The sequence below is a fragment of the Pundamilia nyererei genome, unplaced genomic scaffold, assembly GCF_000239375.1.
Source record: "Pundamilia nyererei isolate P.nyererei 1_Seehausen unplaced genomic scaffold, PunNye1.0 scaffold00244, whole genome shotgun sequence".
Taxonomy (NCBI): domain Eukaryota; kingdom Metazoa; phylum Chordata; class Actinopteri; order Cichliformes; family Cichlidae; genus Pundamilia; species Pundamilia nyererei.
Window position 1 is genome coordinate 569,317 of NW_005187645.1, and position 24,926 is coordinate 594,242.

A 24,926-nucleotide genomic window follows, 5' to 3' on the forward strand; every position below is an offset into this window, starting at 1 on the left:
TCCACATGTTGTTCCAGCAGACCTCTGAGCAGCGCGTGCCGGTCAGGTCTGAACAGCTGCTGCTGTCACAAGAAAGTGGTTGACCTGTCAAGCAGGAGGCGGCTTATATTCAGGGCCAACTTTATTACGCCTTCTTTTCTCCATAAGGCCCGACAGCGGGGACTATTTTCAGTACAGCGGTACAGCGACACCCGGAGGTCATGTGCGGTCCGGCACCAGAACCACCTGTACTGGAAAAGAGAAGGTACAGCCAGAGGCAATGAAAGAAAATAAATTAAGCTCTGCAGACAGTGGAGAAAATTACTGAAGAAGGAAATGAGGGGTTTTGTAAAAGTAAAGGAGGATATGGATGCTGGAGAAAAAAAGAACCAAGACAAGGGGTGATATTTAAATAGAAAAAAGGATGATGAAAGATGGAGTTTAAATAAAAAGGGAAAGATGATGTAACACTTACTGTGGAGCATAAGACTGCTCCGTTCCAGTTTTAGTATTAACTCTTCAGTTAATGTCCGACACCCTGAGAGTCCACAGGTGAGGCATGTTGGATAGGCATCATAGATGTCATACCAGGCTGCTGATAGTTAATATTATCAGTATTTGACTAGCTGACCACAGGTCAAATGCAGCTTGCCAGCAATGGTGTTTAAGCATCTAGAGGCCCATTTAAAGAGCTAATGTGGCATCCTACACCCGAAACATGGCTGAGAAAATCTAATCGATATCAGCTCATGTTTTGAGAGGGATGCAGTTACCTAAAATAGCCTTTTACAACTCTAGTGCCTAAAAGCACCAAAGTTTAATTATACAAGCTTTAAGGGGTGTCCATGTAGAAACACGCAAGCAGCAATGCGTGGGGGGGGGAAAATAAATTTTTTCGTTTTTACTCTGTCATATATGATGATGTGAAAGCTCTACTCTCTTTTGTGTAGCTGCTGTAGAAGCTTTTTTATTCCCTGCATCGTCCACAGCTATGGAAAAGCGTGTGCTACACCTCCTGCGTTGTATTACAGATAACTTATCAACAAATACGCCCACTTAAAAACAAATGTCCTCACACTTTTGTCATATTTACATTTATTTTTCAATAAGCACTTGTGAAATGCACAAAAAGTACCTGACCTTTGATTATGTAAACAAACATCATGAAAGACAAATTAGTTAGTTGTTTTTTTTTTGTTCATTCTGATTATTTTAACAGCATTTACTAACTCTCCTAACCTTGATAAAAACATAAAAGAGCAGAAAGGAGAGGAGTGTGTCAGCGTCCTGTTAGAGCATCTTTACTTCATCCAAATATGGTTGGTTGACTGGAAGAATATATCCGTTTAGTGCTCCAGAACCTCGAAAATTTATCTCTGTCAATGAGTTTCTAAAGTGCAGTTGTGGAGAAGCACCACAAGGTGGAGCTTCCTTTGTTATCGTTGAGATTTGTACACAGACATTGCTAGTTGTTTGGTTGCCAGTGGTTACCAAAGCCCACACGGAACAGAAAGCTTCTTAACACTGTAAATAAACCCAAAGTGTTCTGAAGGGTCTGCTTGAGGTGAATTTTGAAACATGAAAGACTATTGTTTAATTTAACACAACAGCAGGGTTCGATTCAAATTTGAAAACTAAGGCCATAAATGTGACAGGTATCAATGGTTTTCATAAATCGAGTAAATATACAGTTTATATATTTTAGAAATAGAATAAAAACAAAACAGGCACAACAGAGGTGATGAATTCAAAGTCAGCTTGAACACAAGGAATAAGGGGCTACACTCCTGGTCCCTCCGAGTCCCATCATGTCTTGCTGCCACTGGCTTGGTGAACATTTGTTACCACGGTGGCCACAGCTGAGAGAGGTGTGGAGTACACGGACGCCATGCTCTGCAGACCAGTTACCAGGCAGCGCCAGCTGAAGCGTAGTGCTTTCCCCACATTCTGCAACAGACCAGAGAAGAAGAACATTAGTGCTTTAATTTTGTTTTTTCTGTACCCACCACGGGTATTAAGGTCAATTACAACTAGATTAAAAACTATCTTGTAATATACAGGAACTGTCTCTAGCATTGGTCTTTGTCAGCTTGGGCAGTTTTTTTTTTTTTTTTTTAGCCACAGCTTGCCGTTGTTGAAGTTGTATAATGAGTAATACTAGTTTATGGTCATTTCCTGTTTTGTTGTACTCGTTATGCTAATGCAGATGCATATTGTTCATCAGCAAACATGTGCAAAGACCACTATGAGGGTAAAAGTTGCACCTTTTTTTTTTTAATGTGTTGCCTACTGAAGCAAAATTAGTAGTGCTGAACCAAATATGTAAACAAAGCAGCTATTTATTTCATATTTACCCAACACAACAAAGGCTCATTTGTTGTGTTGGGTAAATACTAAAGGCGGTGGCTTTGTGACCTGTAGATTAGAATAGAGTTTATATATTTGGAATATGGATTTTACTGCAGGACTGACCAGCTACATGATGACATAACAGAAGTAGTGGCTGGAAATGTTTAGAAGGAGAGAAAGATACTGAGCGAGACAATTTGATGCAACATGTCGTTACATTTCAAGGAGGTGGATACCAGGTTAAGTTGCAAGGTTTATAGATTTAAGACAGGGGCAAAAATCCCCTTTATCTCTGCTATTGATAGAGAAGAACAGAACAGGCAAAAAAGGTTAGCGTCTGGTGAGAAAGGACAATGAACAAATGGGGTTAAGAAAGGGAAGGGTGTGGAGCATAAGAACAGAAAGCTACTCTGTTCCAGTTTTAGTATCAACTCTTCAGTTATTACCAAACAACCTCAGCTCCGTAAACAATCATCATACTGAGTTGTTGTCTATTATTGTTTGACTGACAAACCACAGACCTACAGATTTATAAAAGAAGAACTTCATTTCAGCTGATGAGATATTTTCAAGTTATTTCTCTGCTTAACACTGGTAGTTCTCTTCCCATAGATGTCCATTACTTTATATTACAATGAAAAATTTGTCCCTAGTTTGTGAAAATGTTAAGGTTCAGAGGGTAAAACATTTTCCACAATATTTGAGATATATACATTTATAAATTTATCGAAATTGAAATTTTGTGGTTTTGCTGGGACGTCAACTTTCTGCTTTACTGTCTGCAAAATATAACAAACTTTCAGTTCAGTTCAATTCAATTTTATTCACATAGCGCCAAATCACAACCATTCTTGCCTGAAGGCACTTCATATTGTAAGGTAAACCCTAAAATAATACAGAGAAAAGCCCAACAATCAGATGACCCCCTATGAGCAAGCATGTGGCAACAGTGGGAAGGAAAAACTTTTTAATAGTAAGAAGCTTTAATTACACTGCTCATTGCAGCTTAACTAAGGGCTCACCTGACACAGCCCTAACTATATGCTTTAGCAAAAAGTAAAGTTTTAATCTAAATTATAAAACTTCTCTGAGGTTTTGGGACATCCTGATAATAACGAATTACAGCTGTCTAGCCGAGAAGTAATAAATGCTTGAACTAGTTCTTTTATCACCAGGAGGCAACGTTTAACTTGTGAGATGTTTCCAGACATTAACAGTAACATTCTTCAATATTGGTGAAAAATGTCTTTTTAGCCTTACTCAAAGCCAGTGTAAAAACACAGATAACCTCTGAGTTTGGTAATAAAGCGGAAGTGCCCTAAACCTGCATTCTGCATGGTAGCCACTAGGGGGTAACCACTGTAGTTGCAAAAAGATATAGAATAGAATGCCTTTATTGTCACTCTACAGATGTACAATGAGATACAGAGCATCTCCTACACAGTGCAAACATGTGGGAGAATAAAGGTGGTGAGATGCACAGTTTCTGCAGCTCTATATACATATGAACAGTATTTAGAAAAGAAAAAACATAAATAAAATGTATAAATATACAAATCTGGGAAAACAAAATAAAAAAGATAAATAAGTAAACAAATAGTGTTGTGTATTTACAGTGTAGGTTATTGCGTGTAAAATTAAGTATTGCACAGTGGTTATGGTAGTTGTGTAGTCTGTTTATAGAGGGAAGTCCTTGGGATGGGGGTGGTACTGTGTTGTCAGTGCGTGTGGGAGTTCAGGGTGATTATGGCTTTTGGGAAGAAACTATTTTTGAGTCTGTCTTTGAGTCTTTTGGTCCTTAAGAAATTCATATGCCCCTCGGCTCTGACCTCTATATCGTAAACACTTTCCTGCTGAGATAATGAACTAGGTCAATCCTTTCAGGTCCTATTTTGTCAATTTTGGTCATTCAAAGAATTTGAAAGGAGGATTTACCAGGATATGCTCACTGACTGTAATGTCATGAGTACAAAGTGGTAATAATGAAAGTACAGCCTGGCCCAACTTCAACTTCTTTAGATGGTTTTAGTAAATTTTGGAGAGTTTTAGACTCTTTTTAAATAAATAAAGAGGATGTGAAAATAATGAATCTAATGACTGCTTGTGGTCCTCTGCTTCAGTGTGGACTCAATAGTGTTATTTATCATTTCAACTCTTCATTCTGAGGCTGAATGAAGGTGTTTGTGATAGTAAAAGTTCTGTTTTACGACTTCCATGTTTGTCTGTTCTCAGAGGGATACAATCATCACAGCACATTATTTTGGGGGCCAAAGGCCAGAACTGTGTAGTGACGCTGAAAAGTCAATAATTAACTGCAGAGAGCTGAGACTAAACACCTTTGCACTGCAGCCAAACAACTCCATGTGTGGTTACTGCCTAAGCTACTTTGTATGATGTCATGTTTTATATAAACTCTTATATATCTTATAAATCTTAAATGTTAATCTTTAATTTTCTTTATTTTTATTTGTACCAGGCTTACTTTAATTCATTTATTCATTTTAAATTCAATTTATTTTGCGTATTCTTATGTACTTTATTTATATTGTACACAGTAGTGAGTAAATGTTTTGAGCCACCCTTCATTTTTTTTATATTTTACTAGGAAAATTGAAAATAGGTGCAGTAATTCATTGAAACATGTAAGTGCTCATGGAAACAGTATAAGAAGCAGAAATGGAGTTTGTACAATTCTAATGAGCTTCAAAGTCAATACTGGGGAGGCCAAACACTGTTAGTGTGTTTATCTCGGTCTCGGTCGTTGTGTCCTTGGGCAAGACACTTCACCCACCGCCTACTGGTGTTGGCCAGAAGGGCCGATGGCGCAATATGGCAGCCTCGCTTCTGTCAGTCTGCCCCAGGGCAGCTGTGGCTACAACTGTAGCTTGCCTCCACCAGTGTGTGAATGTGTGTGTGTGAATGGGTGGATGACTGGGTGTGTAAAGCGCTTTGGGATCCATAGGCAGGACTAGTAAAAGCGCTATACAAATACAGGCCATTTACCATTTATCTATCCAGGTATGCTGTTACTGCATTGCCAGTGTGTTTGGGATCATGGTCATGTTGAAAAATAAAGCTATTGCCAATCACATGCTTTCCAGATGGTACTGCATGGTGGATCAAAGTCTGATACTAATACTAGCTCAAGAGTTCATAATTCCATCAATTTCGACAAAACCACTCTGCCACCACTGTCTGAAATTCATTCCCATGACAGCATAATATAGCAGTCATTTTTAAACTTGGCATTTAATATAATACAATTTTAATTCTCTTTTAATCTGGTATTGAATAATATTTTTGTTCATTTCCTTATTTATATATTTATTTAAAGATACATATTTGGTTTTTTCCTTTTCTTTTTTGTTTTGTTTGATAGAAGTGATTTAATGAAATTTCAATTACAGTAATACATGTTTTTAATTTTTTTTTTTTTTTTTTTTAATTTTAAATATAGGTTACAAAACTGGTAAAGGTTTCATAACTCATTTAACTACCTATATCTGGTGAGCTGTTTTTTAGTTCTGTATTTTATTAAGTTAGATCGTTTATTTACATCATAATGCATCATGTTTTTATTTCTATGTAAACTATGTATGTATTTTCTGAATGTAATTGAACTTGATTGTACTTATTAGTCTTTAACAGTCTGTTCTAAGCCATGATTTCATCAACATGCCACTGCTGTGTAGAGGGATCTTTCATACACAGGTCAAAGGTCATGACTTCTTACCTTTCTGTACTTCTTGCATGTATTTTTCCTTTTCTTCTTCCTCGCCTCTTTCTTCCTCTTCTTCTCCTCTGCAGTCTCCTCTCTCTCTTCATCATCCTCAATCAGAGGTTCATATTTATCTGGCAGGACGCTGAAATAAACCTCCTTGCTGGTTTTCTGCAACTTTCTCCCCACTGAAGAAGCGTCTTCCTCCTCCCTCTCCTGTGCTCCCATCCCTTCCTCTCTGTCGTCTGACTTTCTTCTCCTGCTTTCGGGCAGGGAGACCTTTGGAGCAAGGAGGAGTCAAACTTTATTAGTGGCCTCAAGCTCAGCGCAGACAGGAAACTCTGAGCTTTGACATAAAATCAGGATTAGAAGAAGAATGTGGAGGTTCCTCAGTTTTGAGGCTGAAGTTATCTGAAGTTTTGTGCACAGCAGCGGTTCCTCCCTGTTTGCTTATCTGCTGTTTGTTTTAGGTCAACAAAAAAAAAAAACCAGAAAAAGAAAAACAGATGAAAGTGTAACATGGCTGAGAGGCAGATTTCTAAATGGGAAAATACTGGAAACACTCCTCTCCTTTGACTACGATGACCTGGATGACTGAGAACCTTCACAGACACACTGGAAACACTGACTTTTGTGAGTTTTATTTTAAGCAATTAAGTAAATAAATAAGAGGAAGGAAAAGGAAGAAAGCTCAAACAGCTGAGCGGACTTCAGTCGTTAGTTTGAAAAACACAAAACATTTCCACTTTATCTCAAAAGGAGATAAACTAAGTGCTCAAATTGAGTAGAAGAAAGTGCTTTATAGTAATCTCAGACAAAACAACTTTTATGGAATTGAAGTCTTAAATGGAAAAAAAGGCAGATGTACTCAAACATTCATGAAGAACAAGCCCTCCTAGATACATGGACATCACTGTGCACTCTGAAAACCTTTAGCTTGGATCTAAAGAGCTTGGAAAGGAAAGCGTCTGGACTTCTTTACGTTTCTTGAAGACGTTTCACCTCTCATCCAAGAAGCTTCTTCAGTTCTAAGTGCAATTGGTGGAGAGTCCCAGATTTTAAGCCCTATGGGAGTGTCCACAAGAGGGTCATGGACCCCCTATAGATCCTCTACCTAAACACATGAGCCAAGGTGTGAAAGCAGGTTCTGGTCACAATCAGCCAAGGTTTCAGGTGAACCCATAGTGAAACCTAGTCCAACACTATCATTTATGTATTGAGATCTGGGACTCTCCACCGGTTGAGCTTAGAACTGAAGAAGCTTCTCGGATGAGAGGTGAAACATCTTCAAGAAAACTTAAAGAAGTCCAGACGCTTTTCTTTCCAAGCGCCTTAGACTACGATGACTGAGTCCCTATACAAAGTTTAGCTTGGATATTTCCTGCTTTAGTCTCGATGATAGAGTGACCTGATGGCATATAACATGATGTATATTGTCAAATGTCAGTAACATTGTGCAATGGCTGCACAACTGCACAACTGAAATACTCGGGTAATATTCATGTTAACTTTTACTGTCTTAATTTTACTTCGGGCTGTAAAGCTTCAGTTATTATAAGTTAACCAATTCAAAATTTTGAGTTAGTTTCTAATCCATGCCAGCAATAAGCTATAGTCCAAATGATGGCACAGAATTTGTTTTGTATTGTTTGTTATGGTACCATAGGTACACGCTATATGGATTCTTTTCTGTTCTTTTTGAGTTACCTGGCTGCCGCTCCAGTCCTTCCTTTTTTGAGTAAAAGAGGAGGCTGAGGGTGGAGCTAGTTTAAATGCAGAGGCCAATTGAATGGACTTAACCATCTGTTGTGACCACGCAGGGGGGGAATAGGGTCATTCTTGTATTATGGTTAGCTATTATCTCTGTAGTTTTCACCTTTGGTGTATACAATAGTTCATTCAATTGCTATTTAACTGGAGCTGTCTCTCAGTTAGGCAGGTCAGTTTTCAGAGTTATGGTTTGTAAAGTGGTTTTTAAAGTAGAAGTTCTTAAGTTGTCCTCTTCTATGGGTCCACTTGGTTCCTAAAATAGCTCATTTTTGTCGATCTGAATTTTTGTAATGATTTTGTCCTTTCTGCAGAATAATAAAACCCTTTTTTTTATGATTACACCTGTATATTCTTTTCTGCTTGGTCTGCTTACACTGTATGTTGTGTTTCATGACTGACCTATTTCTTGCATAGTGTATACTGAATGTTACATATTGTGGTTAATTAGGTGAGTAAGTCTGATAAAGGTGAGAACGTGAGTGTGAATGGTTCTCTCTCTCTCTCTCTGTTAGCCCTGCATCAGTCCGGCGACCTGTCCAGGCCTCTTGCTCTGTGGTAGCTAGACTTAGGTCCTCAGTGACCCTGATAAGGATAAGCGGAAGAGAATGAATGAATGGAAGTTTGATATTTTTCTAATCAACTGCATATAATTATTTTTTGTTACATCTTGGATTAAACATCATGCATATCTTTCCTTCTATATGTTTCCAGGTTTGTAGAGATATCATCCTTTATTTACTTGTTCTTGTAAGTTTTCTTTTTGTCTTTCTAGGCACAAATTTTCACATTTATGACAACACAGTGTGTATTACTCAGATTTATTGACCTGTGTAAGACATGGTTCTGATTGGATATTACTGTCACTGGTTGTTGTCATGTGACCTGTCACACAATGCTTTGGCATGACATGCCATTTCACACAACTTTGTGGTAACAGCTTGTAAATATTTTGGTCTTATATATTATTATATATTAAACCTGCTACATAAAGAATGGGTTGTCCCACTATGGTGTGGAAGACCAGTCTACATGGAATTTATTGCTGGTCACAGGTCAAGTACGATTTTTTGGTTTTATTCTTTTGACCTGACTTGTTGCTCTTGACATGTCTTGATTTATATCTTCACCTGGGACTCGTAGGTTTCAACAAGGAACTTTTTAGCCTTGACTCAGTATTTGATTTTGGGCTGACTTGCATATAACTCTGACTAACCCTAACCTAACCTAACTGTTGGTTTTGATGCTACGTTTGCATTCATACATGCACCTTTGTCTAGTCTTGTGTAGAAAAATCTCAGGTCTGCAGTGAATGTGTGAAAACAGCTTTTGGGATAACCTCTGACACAATAGTGAGGGTAAAACCTCACCAATGTGTCTGACACCTTGTTACTCAGGCTTATTATCATCCACTTATTTTTAGCATGTTCCTCTGATGTTGAAAAAGAGGACATTGATGTGAAGAGCTGTACTCACACAGAAAGCCTGCGGCCCCATGTGTTTACTTTTCTGCTTTGTCTCTTTGTTGTTCCCTGGTGTGGTAATAAGTGGAGCTCTACTGAGCATCAGAGGCCCAGAGGCAGAAGACTGACAGGATTAAGGAAGAAAAACAATATCCCAACATGCCTGAGCTTAAGTCTGGAGGTGCTCTCAAGTAAGACTCTTGGCTTTTCTTAGTTTGTGGGTTTATTAACTGACAGTAATTTAAAACACACACACACACACACAAACACATTTACATTTAAAATACCATATTGTACAGTCAAAGAACATAACAGAAAAAAGAAAAGCTACAGTTTGCAGAACGGATTGTAAAGCTTTCAATTCGATTTCAATTTAGTTCAATTTATACACCTCAAGGCGACTGTTGTTGTGTCCACCTGAACACCCAAGGTGAAATGTTGTCCTGGTGGAGTTTTCCTTTTCAACTCATTTAGTGATTTAGAGATGGTTTTTATCAAATTAGGAGCATGCCTTGTGATTTTGTGAACAAGTAAGCCAGACACAGTTTAGCTGTTTTGGTTCAAGCCTTGTGTTGGTAAGTAGTGTGTAGCTCCAGAGGGCGATGGTCCAACAGTTCATGAAGCAGCCTGAGATCTTGACGACCTTTGACCCTGCATAAATAAAAAGAGGAAGTTAGAAAAAAAGGTGATACTTGTTATCACCAAAATGAGTGTGTTAACACAATGCAACAGTCTTCCAAGGAGTTGATGTCCCAGCAAATTCACTGCAAGGTGAGACCATGTAATGCTCAGACAAAGTGCAAAACACCCAAGAGCTACATTTCAGATTCTACAGGCCTCAGTTAGCATGTTAAATGTTTAAGTTCATTATAGTTTAATTAGAAAAAGGCTGAACAAGTTTGGCTTGTTTGGAAGGGTTGCCAGGAGAAGGTGTCTTTTCTCTAAAAAGAACATGGTAGCAGAGCTTAGGTTATCAAAGTTGCAACTAAATAAACCACAAGACTCCTGGAGAAATGTCTTTTGGACATGCAAGAGCAAAGTGGAGACATTTGACAATAGTGATTTGACATGATGAACTGGACTTGTTTTGCATCCACAGAACCAGGTCATTCACAGCTGATGCTTGGCTGAAATTGGGTCATGCAGCAGGGCAGTGATCCCAAGCACAGCTTCAAATCTACAACAGAATGGCTGAAAAAGAAAAGATTCAAGATGTCGCAATGGTCTGAGTCGAAGTCTAGATCTGAATCTGATTTAAATGTTGTGGTGGGACCTTAAGAGAGCCGTGCGTAAACAAATGCCCACAAGCTTCGATAACTGCATGAAGCACCATTGTAAAAAGCTGCAGTTATGATTGTGTTTCTTGATAATGATGTAAGAAATTGTTAAAGTTATACAGAAAATGATTACTGCGAATTGCTGCAGCTAAAAATGGCTCTTAGAGGTACTGAATCTTCAGGTGTAGATAGTTTTTCATAGGACTGCATAGATTCCAGAGCACTCATTAGATTGGCATTATGATAAGAAAAAGACCCCCAGTCAGATCGTAACTCCATATCACATGACCAATTGCCCCACGCCAGTCTCACCACTTTTTAAATTAGAATTATATTTGTAGTTGTAGGAAATCAAGGTAAATAATCAAGCTACAATGAGGCAGACCTAGTAGAAGGCTGTATGGGGCATATTAATTATCTATCATGACTCTGACTAGTGGCCTGCCAACTTCAAATATCTGTAGCTGTAAAGTGTGCAGTCTTTCATCTCCAAAAACATCCTGTAGAAACTTCACACAGCTCAGGTGCTGCCTGTAGACTTGGATTCTGAACAAGATGTCACTGTGTGTGTTCAAAAGATCAGCCTCCTGAGTAACATGGAACAAAGTAAAGACACATTTACAGATTCATGAAACAGACTAAAACCACAGTGTACCTACAGGAAGCTGAAATGAATCAAACTGATGGAAATCTAAAACACGAAGCCGATGATAAAACTCTAAATGACACCAATGGAAACTTGCTGAGCTCTGACCACACTCACACGGTGGCTATTTGAAATGTCATGTCACAGTGTGTTCACAAACGTGACGGCTCTTGACAGGAAGTGGCTGTCCGGTGTGTGTTTTTGTGTGTGTTTTGTGCTGCAGTGTGTGTGTGGAGTGATAACAGGAATTTGGTTTCTGTGGTTTTTATTCGCACAGCCTTTAGTTTCATATCTGTTCACTGACCTGAAACTCTGAGGCGACTGACTCTACAGGAACTGCACCTGACATTTTACTGACTGATCACTAAGATTACAGAAAGGGCCTGGTTAAAGATTTAAGTAAACTTTGAAAGCCCAAATCTTTACAAAAGGACTCTTTTCCATACTTGATTATAAAACCCCCCCACACACAAACAGAGAGAACTTTAGAGCAATTAAAAGACAGCATAGCTAACTCCAATAAAGTCCAGCTTAAAAGTCTAAATTAGTCCTAATTCTAGTCCCATGAAAACATCACAAATCCCTAATCAGGCTAAATACCAGTAAGTCCTGAGTCAATTCCCAAAGACACAAAAGATAAATTGGTATAAAATAAGTACTTGAATGAGGGTAGACGTCCTGCTACATTACTGTTTGATTTAGAGAAGTAAGGTTTAAAAGCTGAATTGTTAATTCTGAAAAACGGGTCAAACAAACTGCAGTCATCAATATTAAAGCCCAATGTTTTAATCAACCCATTCATCCACCCTCATATCTTATTATGCCAACAACTGAACTGGTTCTTCTGTTTGAACTGATTTGTGTATTTCTGGAATATAAAGAATCACATTATCAGCATATAGCAATAGCTTAAGATGATCAGACTTGTTAATGTACTTATCTAACCAATAATATGTCTTGCTTTGCAGTTTATTTTACTAAGAGACCATCCAGAAGTGTCCCAGTTGTGATGAGTAAAGTAACATTCAAATAGATTTTAACACTTAGCGGATATCTGCGTATGTGTCTTGCTAGCATAAGCTAATAACGTATGACTTCACTTTCCTTAATGGGATCAAAGGGTTCACAATATGTTAAAGTTGGAATTTAAAAATTGGACTTTACAAACCAGTGGCAGACAGTCATTGGTTTGTCCATAAAGTTTAGGGGAATGAAAAGACTTCTGGGTCACAGCAGTCCATTTCAGTAACTCAGATATACTAAAAGGGCCACTACAGCTATGATAACCCTTCTGATTTAAATCATTAAAAAAAAAAAGACTTTTTGTTCCTTACATTTGTGTTGGGCAAAGAGACTGTCAGGCTAGTTGATGTCTTGGTGCTCAGACTCAGCTTCTTCTTCCAGAGATAGTAAAACTCAACACACTCAGAGAGGGACTTTGTTTGAACCTGAGGATACAAACATCATGGAGATACATCATTACTTGTTACAGACAAACAGCATTTGTAATTTACAAAATTTGTCACTTTTGGTTCACCCACTGGTGGCACTGCAGAAAGACATTAACACTAGTTAGCAGGAACTCACAGTTTTCTGGATGCTACTGAAGTCTTTCTGATGGAGCTGCAGAGATTTCACCAGTGACCTTTTCTCTGCTGCACTCCAGCTCACACCTACAGTATAAATAGGGATATTAATTAAAATGTGCTGTGTTTTTTATATCTGTGAATTTCTGAGTCTGTGGTTAGATGGAACAACAGCTGACCTGTGTGGTGACGGTGGTTGTTGGGTTCAGGAGTCGATAGCAGCTTCTCTACCGTCAGCTGAAAGACATAATAAAGTGATGTCATTTTAGTCAAGCCTGACATGGTAAGATTAAGTAGATTTTTATAGTCCCATTAATATTTTTGCTTTTTCAGATATACTTTTTTTAAATAGTTTTTTGGTTTGTGGATTTTGTCTTTTTGGTGTTATTTGAGTCTATTTGGGTCTTTTTGTGTGTGTTTGTTTTGTTTTGTTTTGTTTTACAGTAGCTGTTTGTGTCTTTAAGGTTGTTTTTGCCTCTTTTTGGTGTCCTTGTGGTGGATTTTGTCTGTTTTTTTGTCTCTTGTTTCTTGCCTCTTTGCAGTTGGATTATATGTCTTTGTTGTCACTTTTTTGTCTTAGTAACTGCTTTTTGTGGCTCTCTGATGTTTTTGTCTCTTTGTGGGGATTTTTTTTGTCATTTTGTAGGAGCTTTATGTATCTTGTGGTTATTTTCTGTCTCGTGGTGTGGTTTTAATTATGTATATGCGATCATGTTTGTGTCTTTGTGGTAGAATCTAGACTCTGGTGTCTTGTTGTATTTTGTGATTATTTCTATGACTTTGTTGACATTTTTGTGTATTTTTTGTTTCTTTGTGGTCTTCTTGTTTCTTTGCAGGGTTTCCAATTATGTTGTTTCTTGTTCTTCCTGAGCATGTTTTATTTTCACCTTCATTGTGATGTTTTTTGAAGCTTTTAGGCTTTTGTTGGGTATCTGAGCATTTTGGTTCACCTGGTGCTGTAGAAAAAAAGGCCCATTCTGTAATCTATTCAGAATGTTGTATTTTTCACGTTAATATTCTAAACAATAATAACACATTTTTATGTAGCCCACACCGAAGAACCAAATAGTCAAAGAGATTTTACCAGAAAGTCTCCTTTGCACTCTGATAAGACTTGGAGAGTGTACTCTGCGCTGGCTCCACCCCCTGGGACCACGCTGGATCGAGCCATCATAAGCAGAGTTTCCACTGTTTGAAAAGTGGTTCCATTTCTAAGATTAGTTCCAAGATCATCTAAAAACAACAGCAAGATTTCTGTGCATTCTATGTGTTTGTGTACCTCTGTGCTGATTGACGGGACGCTCTAGATCATCCCATGGAGTCCACTGTAGCATTGCATTGTGGGAGTCAGAGTGGGCATATTTTTGGTCTTGAAGCGGTGGGATCTCAGCTTGGAAGCCCCGCCCTAAATTGATCTGCCTGTGATAGACAGTACCAGATTACCAGACGATCAGTAGATAGAACAATAACAAAGATCTTTTGGTAAGAAGCAAACATTACGTACGGCTTAACGATTCCTGATGTTAGTGTTCCAGGAGGAAGAAAGGCAGTCTCTTTGGCACCAAGGTCCCTGGCTCCATCTGCCAGTCAGATGCTAACTTTAGCATTGTGTCATGACAATCATCCAATCATACTGCTCATTGTTTGTTTTTTCATTGACTCAGGATGAGCGTGATGCTTTTGTTTTTATCGTAACTGTTGAGTGTTTGGAGGCTGAAATGGGCTAAAATTAGATGGTTATAGATTTCAGGTGCTCGTCAATGCGATTTTATGACTTACTGTGGAGCTGAACAGTCTGCACTCTCTGCTGCCTCCTGGTGGTAAGGGAGCAGTACAACCCTGGCCCCGCCCTCTGAGGACACAGCATGGGTGGAGGGGTGTAGTGACGGGTGCCTTTGTTAGGTGCAGAAGCAACTCTTTTTTCACCATCTTTAATGCCTTTGGCAGCATCTTCCTCATCTTGCGGGCGCATCAGGCTGCGGAAGAGTGCAGTGCTTCCAGTAGCTGGAGGGAGGCGGCTGCTTCTTGTCTGACCACCCCTACTTGCCTTTGACACACTTCGTGATTTCACTGGGACAGATACAGGCAGCACCATGGTGAATGGGCGCTGAACCGATGGGGCAGAGTCCTAAACAAATGTAACAAAGAAATTAATAAATAATCCATCCATAAATATTAAAGACTTACTTTGTATTGTTTTGCATGAAGAGCCCACTAGGGGCAGCCTAGATGACAATGTATAGATGGCAGTGTGGGGACCTGACTCTCTTGTCCCGATAAAATAAATAATTAGATTTCAGAATTATGACTTGGTTAACTTGTTGGTATCTTTTCTATATATGATTTATAGATTTGATTTGTTTCATTTATTTTTTTAGATGTTACTGAGGACCTTTTTCAAGCATGTAGATGATCTGAATCCACTGTGTGAACGCATGTGACCATTTAATGCTGGCAGGCTCCTGAAGTCACGCTTACACACCATACACAGCAGCCTGTGACACACATATTGGAATCATTGACATTAAAATGTATAAATAAAAATTTAAAACTATAAACATGCTTATTATTGATAGGGATTGGGGATACCTGGTGTCAAGACTCTCAGCGGTATGCTCTTTTTGCATCTAAAAATTAACAGAAGAAAAATAAAACAACAGAATAAAGGTATGGTGACATTATTATTTATTTCTTCATTGTTTCTACTTTTAAACACCTACTTTTTTAAAATTAACTTTATATTTTTTTATATAGTTGGTGTCTGTTACTTGACTGTTTTACCCATATTAGTTACAGAGATTTATTTACCTACTGTCTTCAGCAAATTGATATTTACTGTACATACTTCCATATTTACTATAATCTTTAATATAAATTAAATTAGCATAACAACATACCCAGTTCCAGTCTGCATGACTATCATCTCCTCCTTTCCCTCCTTTCCCTCCTCCACACTCCTCTGTCCAGTTCAGCCCAGTAGAGAGGCTCATAGACTGGGCAGCATTCCTGACATGCTGGCCCCGTCTTGGTGTGGACAAGCTGGTCTCAGACGTGCCAGCAGTGTGAAGTAGGCCTGTCAGGTTCTGCATCTGCTCTGTTTGGCTTGAGAGGAGGCGCTGGTGGTACTGACTTGGATCAGAGGTCTGATCACTGTTTATCTGGGTGTGAAAACCTGTTCTCTCCGTCCTGGGGTGCATTTGAGGACTGGGGCTGGAGACTGCTGGGGTTTGGGGGTAATGAGGACTTGGACCAGGAGTTGTGGGGCTACAGAAAGGCTGCGGAGCATTCAGGTAGCCATCCTGGAAAAACTGGGTGCTGGAGAAGTCTTCAGCCGGGTTGAGCTCTGTGGCACTCCACCCTCCCACAGAGAGCCTGTGGGGAGATGGATCAGCTTGATGGGCTCCTGCAGATATGGAGTCCAATGCGGCACACTGAAGTTGGGAAACGGTTGGCTCCAGGTGCCTCCAGCTGTCCTCACCTGGATTAGACGTGTCACTATGTGTGCACACACCACTGAAAAGAAGCGTTTGAGCATCGTAAGATCTATGTGTGTTCTCCAAGGAATCTTCATGTTGAGGTAAACCAGAACTGAACTGGTTCTGGTTCTGAAAATCCAGATGAGCTGAGGTTTGGTTCTGTTTTAGATCAGAAATAGAGAGAGGTTATTGATCAATCTGTGTTCAGGATGAGAGAAAATAGTTCCGTTTTTGTTTTCTTACCTGGTAGGAGAAACTGTTGCCATTAAGAAGGCAGGAAAGTTCAGAGTTGGATTCGCATTTGGCCCAGTTTGAATGATCCAAGTCTGGATCGGGATTCTGGCAGAAGAAGTTGTGCTGAGATGAGGAGAAGAGGTGAGGGGAGGATATCTGTGGCTGCAGTTCAGGATAAAGGGCGTGCTGAGTTGGGGAGAGGAGGTGAGGGGAGGTTATCAGTGGCTGTTGTTCAGGATGAGGGGATATCACCTGAGCATGGGGTATAAGGTGGGGAGAGGTGACAGGAGGATAAGCAAACTGAGGGGAGGTCAGCTGGGGAGGAGGGAGGTGAGGGGATGGAGTCTGAGGGGAGTTTATCTGAGGCTGATGGAAGAAAGGGGAAGAGGATCCCTGCTGCTGGGGGAAGAGGTGAGGGGACGTAACCTGAAGATGAGGAAATCAATAAATGAGTAAATTGATGAGTAGAAGTTAGTAAGATGATTTTTTTTTAACAGTAATAATTATTATCTAAATAAGGAAAGAAAAAATAAAAATGATGACCTTGGCGTGTGGAGGATTTCCATGGTTCCTGAATGAGTGGGGGGAGGAGAGGGAAGGTGGGGTCTGGGAGGGGTGGTAGGTGATAGGAGGGGTAGATGATGAAGAATATGTCCAACAGTCAGACATGATGTCATGCGCATGCACACTTGTTTGACCTGAATGTGTGTGTGTTTCTGTGCATGATTGTGGTCAGTAGATGGTGCTTTATCTGGATGGCATCTTCATGAGAATCTGCAGTGATGCAATTGAAGCCTGGTTAGTGACACTCTGGGTTCTGTGCAGAGAATGAATGCAGATGTGTTCTTAGAAAAGATAAGGAAGAGGAAAATTTGCTTACTGTTTTGTGGAAAATCTCAAAAAACTCTATTAGCAAACTCTTTTGATGTCTATTTTTCTGTGAGTGTGTGTGGTCTTATTTTGAGAATATATAATAGAGGTTAAAAAAAAGATTTAATTCATTTCTTTTGCTTTTTTTTACATCTAGATTGTTGTTTATTAGTCACAATATCAATTGAAAACCTTTACTGTTACAATATATCTGAATCTGTCTTGATAGGGGTTGTCTGCTGAGTTTGAAATGCAGCTATACTAATGTTCAAAAGTTTTTGGTCAGAATGAAATGTTTCTGTCATTGAAATAAATTTTGAAGTCAAACAACATTAAGTTGAAGTGATAATGAATGATTAATGAGAGTTTGTGTAGGCACACAGACATACTAAAAACCAGATGTGGGGCAACATCTGGTTAGCCTTTATTTAACTGTAAAACAGTCACTGAAAACTGGGCAGTGTTTAGTTTAGTTCAAATTTAGACAAAGATTGATGTGTTTTTGGAGCCCTGATATAGCCTTGAATGTATGATTCCATCCCACAAAGCAAAAACATCAGGAGCAACAACTCAACAACTTTTAAACGTGAGAAGGCATTTCCTCTTTACACTAAAAAGATATCAAGAAAAGAGAAAGGTCTGCCCTGCCATCCATCTTCTTCTTAGTACGGTAATAGAGCCTTTCCACACAGTCCAATGCAGTCCTACTGTATTGCAGGTGGTCCTGGCTTACAGTTCCTGATAACTGGCTGACATGGAAGGAAGTTTATTTCTGATAAATTCTATTTTAAGTAAAGCACTCTTTGCCATATACCTAGAGCCAGTTTCTGGTATATGGGGTCTCATCCGGGATATTCAAACCAGTTGGTAAGGTTAGAGCTTTTGAACTTGCCAGTGGTCAACTTAGCTTGCATTTGCTGAAGCCTAAACTCATTTTAATTGTTTTTCTTGAGCGCCAAGATTGTGAGGAGTTTCACACAAGATGTTGTTGTCTTTGGATGATGACTTAAACTTGTTTTGTACCTTTGATGTTAGAACACAACATTAGTTCTCTATTTGTTTGTTTGTTTGTTTCTCTATTAGTTTGGATAAGCAATGCAAGACCTTGCAAGATTAAAGTGGTTGAACTCTATAGGACCCATCAGGATAGTTTTTTACTTTAGCAGAGCAGAAAACATGGCTAGTTGAATCATTGGCTAAGTGCCCACCACAAGTATCCATGTAGGGGTTGAGATTTGTTGTGCCTTTCACCTTTGCAACTTGTAGACTGTGGCTTATTTGTGTTACTTTACACCACTAACCCACGCAAGCAGACAAATCTTTTAACATTGCAACACCTCCACAAATTCCAACAAGAAAGTCCCCAGTTCATCAACAGATTCAAAGCCCTTGTAGCTGCAAGACATCATTTTCTAAGAGTCTTTACAACAACCTGAAAATGCCCACATAATATGACCACCTTGATTGAAATTTGGTTCAAATCAGATGTACTAAACACAGCCCAATTTCCAATTACTTTTGGGCTGCACAAATGCTACCTAAATTTGGCCCTGAAAACATCATCAGTAGAGGTCCAGTGCTTGGTGGGTATGTACACCCATTTAGATACTCCATGAACTCATTCATCTCTCCCAGACTGGATCTAATAATTTTTTCTGGGTGATATTCTGAGGACCTCAGAAAAAAATGTGACAACTTTCTGTTTTCCAGCACAAGCCTGATTTTATAGACGTGTATGAAAAATTTGTCTACAGCTCACTTGGTCTCTGAGCTTAGTGAACACTTTTCCAATGAGTTTATATGTCAGTCTTACTTTCAAGTCCACTCCATCAAGTCTTCTTTTCAGTATAATCAAACTTTAAGCTTACTTTGGAAATTATGGTCCAATTAGAATTGCATGTTTCAAGTGAAAATCCTTATTTCTAACTTCTTTGTTGTTATGGTATAGGGTACGTGTTGAGCATTTTAGCTGTTGCCGTCATCAGGTCACACTATAGCTTCCTAATTTTAACAAATATAGCTCTTGCTAAGAAATGCTGCCTCTTCAATGGCTGAAACCCTGTACGAAAAGAAAGTTAGCAGTCAGAAATAACTGTGTTTAAGCACTGTTAGTGTGCGTAGAAAGGCTCTGCTGACCTATACTGTGCAATGGAAGATTCAACTAAACTCAAAGTAGACCTGTCATTACTAAGTAGACCACACGGTGCCTATATGACTAAGTGTGAATGTGTGATAACACTTCTAAGAATTCACACCCAGAGATGATTAAAATTCATCCTTTCTTAAAGTGACACCTCCAAGTTTTACATGAAGGTCAACACCAACATTGTATTTCATTCTTTTTCTTCTGTTTTCACATCTGGATTTTAGTTTTTTTTTTTTATGTTTTTTTTTTCAGAAAAGATAATGAAGCCTTTTAAAACATGTACATTTTTATATAGAGACAGAGAGTTTCCACCTTAACTGTAAACCTATGCATCATTTAGAGCGAAAACGTCTATGCTGAAAAAGTTAATGTGACAGATGCACAACAGTAAATATTACAAACGAACAAACGGAAAGTAAAAATCAAGAAGAATGACAGCAAACATTTTGTTTTAAATGCAAAAATGAGCGCTCACCTGAAACATCATCCACTCAGACTGACTGACTCTGACCGTGTGTGTGTGTATGTGTGTGTCAGGATGTGGTCACACTCTCTTCCTCTCTTTGGTCGATTCTTCATACTCTGCGCTTCTTCCTCATGATTACGAGTTTAGAGGCCCGAGGAGACCAACGCGTTCAAAGAAGGAAATGTAAGACACAAAAACTATCAAATGAGAATCTTAAAGAGCGCAAAATATGTGAATAAATGAAGATTTTTCAATCTTAATGCTGACTGAATCGATGTGGTTAACAACTTTATTCTATTACAACAAAGTGGGTAAAATAATTTTATAATCTCAGCAGATGTTGCTGCAGATGTTCGAAACACTTTGTTTTTTGGCGGCTTTGTTGACCATGTTGGTGCTTCCTGAAACGTCTGAGTCCAGATTAAAGAAAGACAGTAAAACTGCACAGATTATTCTAATCTGAAGTTTACTTTGAGAATAATCAAGCACTCAGAACATTTATATTTATATTTTTGCATATGCAATTTTTGTTAATAATGGCATTTAAAAAAAAATACACGTATATATAGTTCTGTGTTATAAAACAAGGCCTCAGTTGTCTGTATTCTACTATCTACGTCTGTGTTAATTAGAGTTAAAACACATAAAGTACATTTTAATTCGGGAAAATGAAGATAATAAATAAACAGAATACTAAACTTTCGGCGGAACTGTTGTCAGCTATGTTGCAGTGCAGCACGGCCGCTTTCTCAGTGAAGGACTGAGTTCAAGTCAAGTCTCAGGGAAGGCGGAAATACATCAATCTGAACGCTTTGTATTTCCAAAATAAAAGCAGTTATTCAGCTTCTTTCTGTCAGCAATTTTTAAGTGATAGAACATCACGTATAAACACATTTATAAAAGTATTTTTTTTAAAGAAATTAGATTTAGATTTCGCAACTATATTAATTTCCTTGCTACCCTTTTGACAGTTTGTGGCAAGGCTTTTTTTTTTTCGCAGTAGGATGCGAAGTCCTTTGTCTTAGTTTTTTGTTACGTGATAAAAGTCAGTCAGATCAAAACTTTCATTTCATAAATGCATTAGTTACATTCAAGTTAGTATTTTCTCTTAATAAAATGTTAAACAGACATAAGTGGAATTTGTGTTCAATTCATGTCTAAACCTGTTAGACCTAATTTTGTCCCCCCCCTATGTTATAACTGTTAACAAGTGGGTGAATTTTACCCACGTGGCATGCCCTACTGGGAGGAGGCCCCAAAATAGACCCAGGACCAGGACCCAGAGATTGTGTTTATTGGCTACCCTAGGAATGGCTCAATGAGGAGGTGGCAAGACGGAGGTCTGGAATTCCCTGCTTCTGCCCACTATATACGAATTCAGATAAATGGAAGAAAATGGATAGATGATTTGTCATTTTGTTGTTTTAGATTTTGACTTTTATTGAAATGGTTGTTATTCATTTTCAAAAAGTATGCATTCAATTCAATTCAATTCAATTTCTTTATTGTCCCACAAGGGGAAATTAGTTTAGCAGCAGGAGCATCACTCTTAAACCATGGCACAATGAGCCACACTGTTTTGTTGTAAGTTTTTCTGATGTTAACTTGTGATATTTTAGTAATACATAAACATCTTTTGCAGTATCATGTTTTATCATATTTATTATTGGTTTGTTTTCAGTGTTTTTCTTCTTTGTTGTTTGTCGGGAGTATATCATGCAATGATAATGCATAATGCAAGGTGACGCACAGTTAAGCGCCATAATTTATGACTGAATAATCTGATAAATGGTTTAAAATGTCTTTATTATTAGTTTTTAACATATTCAATTTTACAGTTTTAAAATTTTGCTTAATATCTGAGTGTTCCTTAGTTTTACTCTGCGTTTTGTTCTCATTTAGTCGACTAAGAAATTAGTTGCCAGGAACTTCCCTAATATTAAATTATGGAGGACATGCAAATTCATAACCAGTTAAATGAATTAATTTGTGATTGTGTTTTTTTTCTTGTTGTCACAGATTTTTAAATTCTATTTAAATTTGTAATTATTGTTTTAAGTTATATATTTATTTATTCAGTTATTTATTTACTATTATTATATATCAATTGTGTATTTTTAATTAGTTTTTGTTATGATTATTCATATTGTTTGTTGTTTATTTCGTTGTTCTTGTTGTTTAAGGATAAAACCAAATATATACTGTGACAATAAAATAAGGTGTATAAAAATCTGTGTAAGGCTTTGCGTAGTTTTACTTTGAAGGTTCGAAGCGGATGTTGGTTGCAGTTCGTGTCCGTACCAGGAGCTCATTGTCACTACTGTCACTACCCGATCCGTACCGGAAACCCGATCTCCGGTCCGGGTCTGCGGAGACCAGCATCCGCTTGCAATCCCGGTAAGCACGGTCTGTGAGTGGCTGTTTGTGCACGTGAAATGACTTACAGCTGCAGCTCGCGTTTTAAAAACAGCGCGAGGAGTTAGTGGTAAGCTAAAGCTAACAGCTACAGGACGTTCGGAGAAGCAGGGGTCTGTGTCGTCAGACGTTACGTTGTACGTCGTGAACGTGGTGCAATTTAAAAAACAATGATACAAAGTGTCTGTTTATGTTGCTGCTTCTGGTCCTTTATGGTTTTTGTCATTAAAATAACTTTGTTGCCAAATTTAAAAGGAAATGTCTCAAAGTTATTAAAGAAAAAGGTTTAAGAGCTCCATTTCTGCCAAATGACAAGGTTCAAACAGTTAATCAATTACCAGAAATATATTTCATATTCCTTTTCTGAGTAAAATATAAAAAATTTTGAGATATTAGTGAAATGTTACAGATGATAGCTATTTTAAGCTAAGTGAGTTTTCCATCAGTTTTTTAATTTTTTGTCCTTCCACCTGAAACGCTGACAATAATATCTATGATGGAAAAAGTGCACACACAAAAAGACAAAAATTCATTTCCTGTTGCTTTTATTTTGACATTTTAGATGTTCCTGACCTCCTGACATGAAGTGATGTCAGAAAGCACAATGATGTCACAGATCAAAAGGACGTTTTCTCTTTTAAACCAGCGAGCCTGCTCCAGATCCAGCTCCAGCTTCTTCACAGACTCTGACAGTGCAGGATTGGTCCTCCAGTCTCACTCCACCGATGTGTACCAGAATCTGGCTCTGGAGGACTGGATTGACGCCAACGTAGAACTGCAGGGGCGTGGCATCTTGCTGCTATGGAGGAATCGGCCCGCCGTTGTCATCGGGCGCCACCAGAACCCTTGGACCGAGTGCAACCTGCCGGTCATGAGGAGAGCGGGCATCCCTCTGGCTCGCAGGCGGAGCGGCGGTGGGACGGTCTTCCATGACCTGGGCAACCTCAACCTGACCTTTTTCACTTCCAAGAAGGCGTACGATCGGCAGAGGAACCTGAAGGTGGTCACAGACACACTGAGGCGCCTCCGGCCCGGACTGGACGTCCAGGCCACCGACAGGTTTGACATCTTACTAAACGGACGATACAAGATCTCAGGTACGAGGCTAGAGGGAGTGAATCAAAGCACAAGAAAGCAAAAAAGGGAAGAAGATTAATTAATTACAGTAGAAATAAAAGACATACAGACTAATTAATGATAAATGATTTTGAAACCCCTGGTCTACTGTAATCAACACTTCATTGGCAGCACCCAATGGTGGTGGTTATTACAGTGTAGAGAGCTGGAGGGTCTAAAGTCTTCATGTTTGCCTGATGAGCAATAAATAAAGATTATTGACGCAACTGTATTCCTTCATATTTTTTATATCTGTTTTTAAATGTTGTTTTAATATATTTTTCTTTATCTGCTCTCAGACTATTAAACACACCGACTCTGCAGCTGGATTAATAAAAACTAAAAGTAGACGTTTCCATGTTTCTGATTGGTCACATGCTGCTAGCTCTTCCTCTTTCATAGCAAATTCAGAATCCAGAATTGTTACTGTGTTTGTTACTGTTCATGTTTGTTGCCTATTCTCTGTTTATTTTTGTGTAGCTTTGATGTTTACATTCATGTTTCTGATTTTTTTTTATTTTATTTGTTATTTTGTTTACTTTCAGGCACCGCATCCAGACTGAGCAGGAAGTCGTCGTACCATCACTGCACACTGCTTCACTCTGCCGATCGCTCCGCCCTCTCCTCTGTGCTCCGCCCTTCCTGCCCCGGCATCCAAAGCAATGCCACTCCCAGCGTCCCCTCGCCTGTTGCCAACCTCCTAGACCATGCCCCCTCCCTGCAATGGGAGGAGCTCCTGGGTGCTCTGGTGCAGCAGTATAACACAGGTACGGTCTTCCTGCACCCCAAAGGATACGCTCTGTCTGTATTCAAACGTTTCTGCTTTATTTATTTTTGTCTTGTTTCAGAGTTTGGCCTGCACTCTGCGTTGACCGTCATAGACCCAACTAACGAGTCCATGTTTCCTGGTGTCGGTGAGATGGAGGTGGAGCTGCGGAGCTGGGACTGGACATTTGGGAAGACGCCTAAGTTCACCATGGAGACGCAGCTGGAGCTGACGAATGAGCAGCCGCCCGCTCGCTGCTCTGCTCGCTTGCAAATGGAGGTGAAGAACGGGCAAATCGAGAGCTGCCACTTGGACGTCCCTGTGGAGTGGGTCCCCGTGCGGCTAAGCAGCGAGCTAAGCAGTGTGCTGATTGGGGAGAGGTTCTGTCCACATCAAGCCGCCGCTGCCTTCAGCGCACTGCTACGCTCAGAGAGCGGGGCAACGCACACACGACTGCACCGCCTGTGTGATGCCATGCTCACTGTGATGGGCTGAGACGAGGCAAATATGAAACACAAGTGAGAGGCTGCAGGCCACATTACAGCCGGTTAAAACCTTAGAAATGGAGGAGATGTCTGTATGTCTGATGGGCAGATCATCTGAGCCAAAAAACGAATCAATTAATAAAGGAAATGATCGTCACAGCTGAGAG

At 39.2% G+C, this 24,926-nt stretch overlaps 3 protein-coding genes across 7 annotated transcripts; 1 reads left to right on the top strand and 2 right to left on the bottom strand.

The window, feature by feature from the left end:
- Positions 1-182: 182 nt before the first annotated feature.
- On the top strand, positions 183-24,918 carry lipt1 (lipoyltransferase 1). 3 transcript variants are annotated; one of them, XM_013915007.1, is made up of 5 exons: positions 183-244; positions 9,362-9,467; positions 22,955-23,489; positions 24,054-24,275; positions 24,357-24,918. In XM_013915007.1, the coding sequence occupies exons 3-5, from the start codon at positions 22,982-22,984 to the stop codon at positions 24,767-24,769; spliced, it is 1,143 nt and encodes a 380-aa protein (XP_013770461.1). In that variant the 5' UTR covers positions 183-244; positions 9,362-9,467; positions 22,955-22,981; the 3' UTR covers positions 24,770-24,918. The 3 variants fall into 3 exon arrangements, with proteins under 3 accessions (XP_013770461.1, XP_005749492.2, XP_013770462.1); XM_005749435.2 differs by lacking the exons at positions 183-244; positions 9,362-9,467 and adding an exon at positions 22,305-22,374; XM_013915008.1 differs by lacking the exons at positions 183-244; positions 9,362-9,467 and adding an exon at positions 22,385-22,462.
- LOC106456464 (uncharacterized protein C1orf115-like) lies at positions 1,068-7,792 on the bottom strand. Its single transcript, XM_013915011.1, has 3 exons — positions 7,754-7,792; positions 6,062-6,325; positions 1,068-1,926 (listed from the first exon to the last, which is right to left on the bottom strand). Exons 2-3 carry the CDS (start codon positions 6,272-6,274, stop codon positions 1,786-1,788), a joined length of 354 nt encoding a protein of 117 aa, XP_013770465.1. The 5' UTR covers positions 6,275-6,325; positions 7,754-7,792; the 3' UTR covers positions 1,068-1,785.
- Positions 9,488-20,297, bottom strand: LOC102210298 (transcriptional-regulating factor 1-like). 3 transcript variants are annotated; one of them, XM_013915004.1, is made up of 14 exons: positions 19,987-20,297; positions 17,039-17,101; positions 16,505-16,921; positions 15,683-16,420; positions 15,375-15,412; positions 15,178-15,280; positions 14,565-14,913; positions 14,290-14,365; positions 14,065-14,204; positions 13,870-13,973; positions 12,965-13,022; positions 12,787-12,872; positions 12,534-12,647; positions 9,488-9,927 (listed from the first exon to the last, which is right to left on the bottom strand). In XM_013915004.1, exons 1-14 carry the CDS (start codon positions 19,996-19,998, stop codon positions 9,892-9,894), a joined length of 2,334 nt encoding a protein of 777 aa, XP_013770458.1. In that variant the 5' UTR covers positions 19,999-20,297; the 3' UTR covers positions 9,488-9,891. The 3 variants fall into 3 exon arrangements, with proteins under 3 accessions (XP_013770458.1, XP_013770456.1, XP_013770457.1); XM_013915002.1 differs by having other exon boundaries at positions 17,039-17,269; positions 19,987-20,049; XM_013915003.1 differs by having other exon boundaries at positions 17,039-17,312; positions 19,987-20,017.
- Positions 24,919-24,926: the final 8 nt, after the last annotated feature.

Coding starts and splice junctions, on each gene's coding strand:
- LOC106456464 (XM_013915011.1), bottom strand. CDS start 6,274: ATGGGAGCACAGGAGAGGGAGGAGGAAGACGCTTCTTCAGTGGGGAGA. Junction 1,927..6,061: donor CATGCAAGAAGTACAGAAAG/GTAAGAAGTCAT, acceptor GGTCTGTTGCAG/AATGTGGGGAAAGCACTACG.
- LOC102210298 (XM_013915002.1), bottom strand. CDS start 17,164: ATGTCTGACTGTTGGACATATTCTTCATCATCTACCCCTCCTATCACC. Junction 16,922..17,038: donor GAAATCCTCCACACGCCAAG/GTCATCATTTTT, acceptor CCTCATCTTCAG/GTTACGTCCCCTCACCTCTT. Junction 14,914..15,177: donor CATCTACATGCTTGAAAAAG/GTCCTCAGTAAC, acceptor ACATTTGTTTAG/GACTCTGCCCCATCGGTTCA.
- lipt1 (XM_013915007.1), top strand. CDS start 22,982: ATGTCAGAAAGCACAATGATGTCACAGATCAAAAGGACGTTTTCTCTT. Junction 23,490..24,053: donor CGGACGATACAAGATCTCAG/GTACGAGGCTAG, acceptor GTTTACTTTCAG/GCACCGCATCCAGACTGAGC. Junction 24,276..24,356: donor GGTGCAGCAGTATAACACAG/GTACGGTCTTCC, acceptor GTCTTGTTTCAG/AGTTTGGCCTGCACTCTGCG.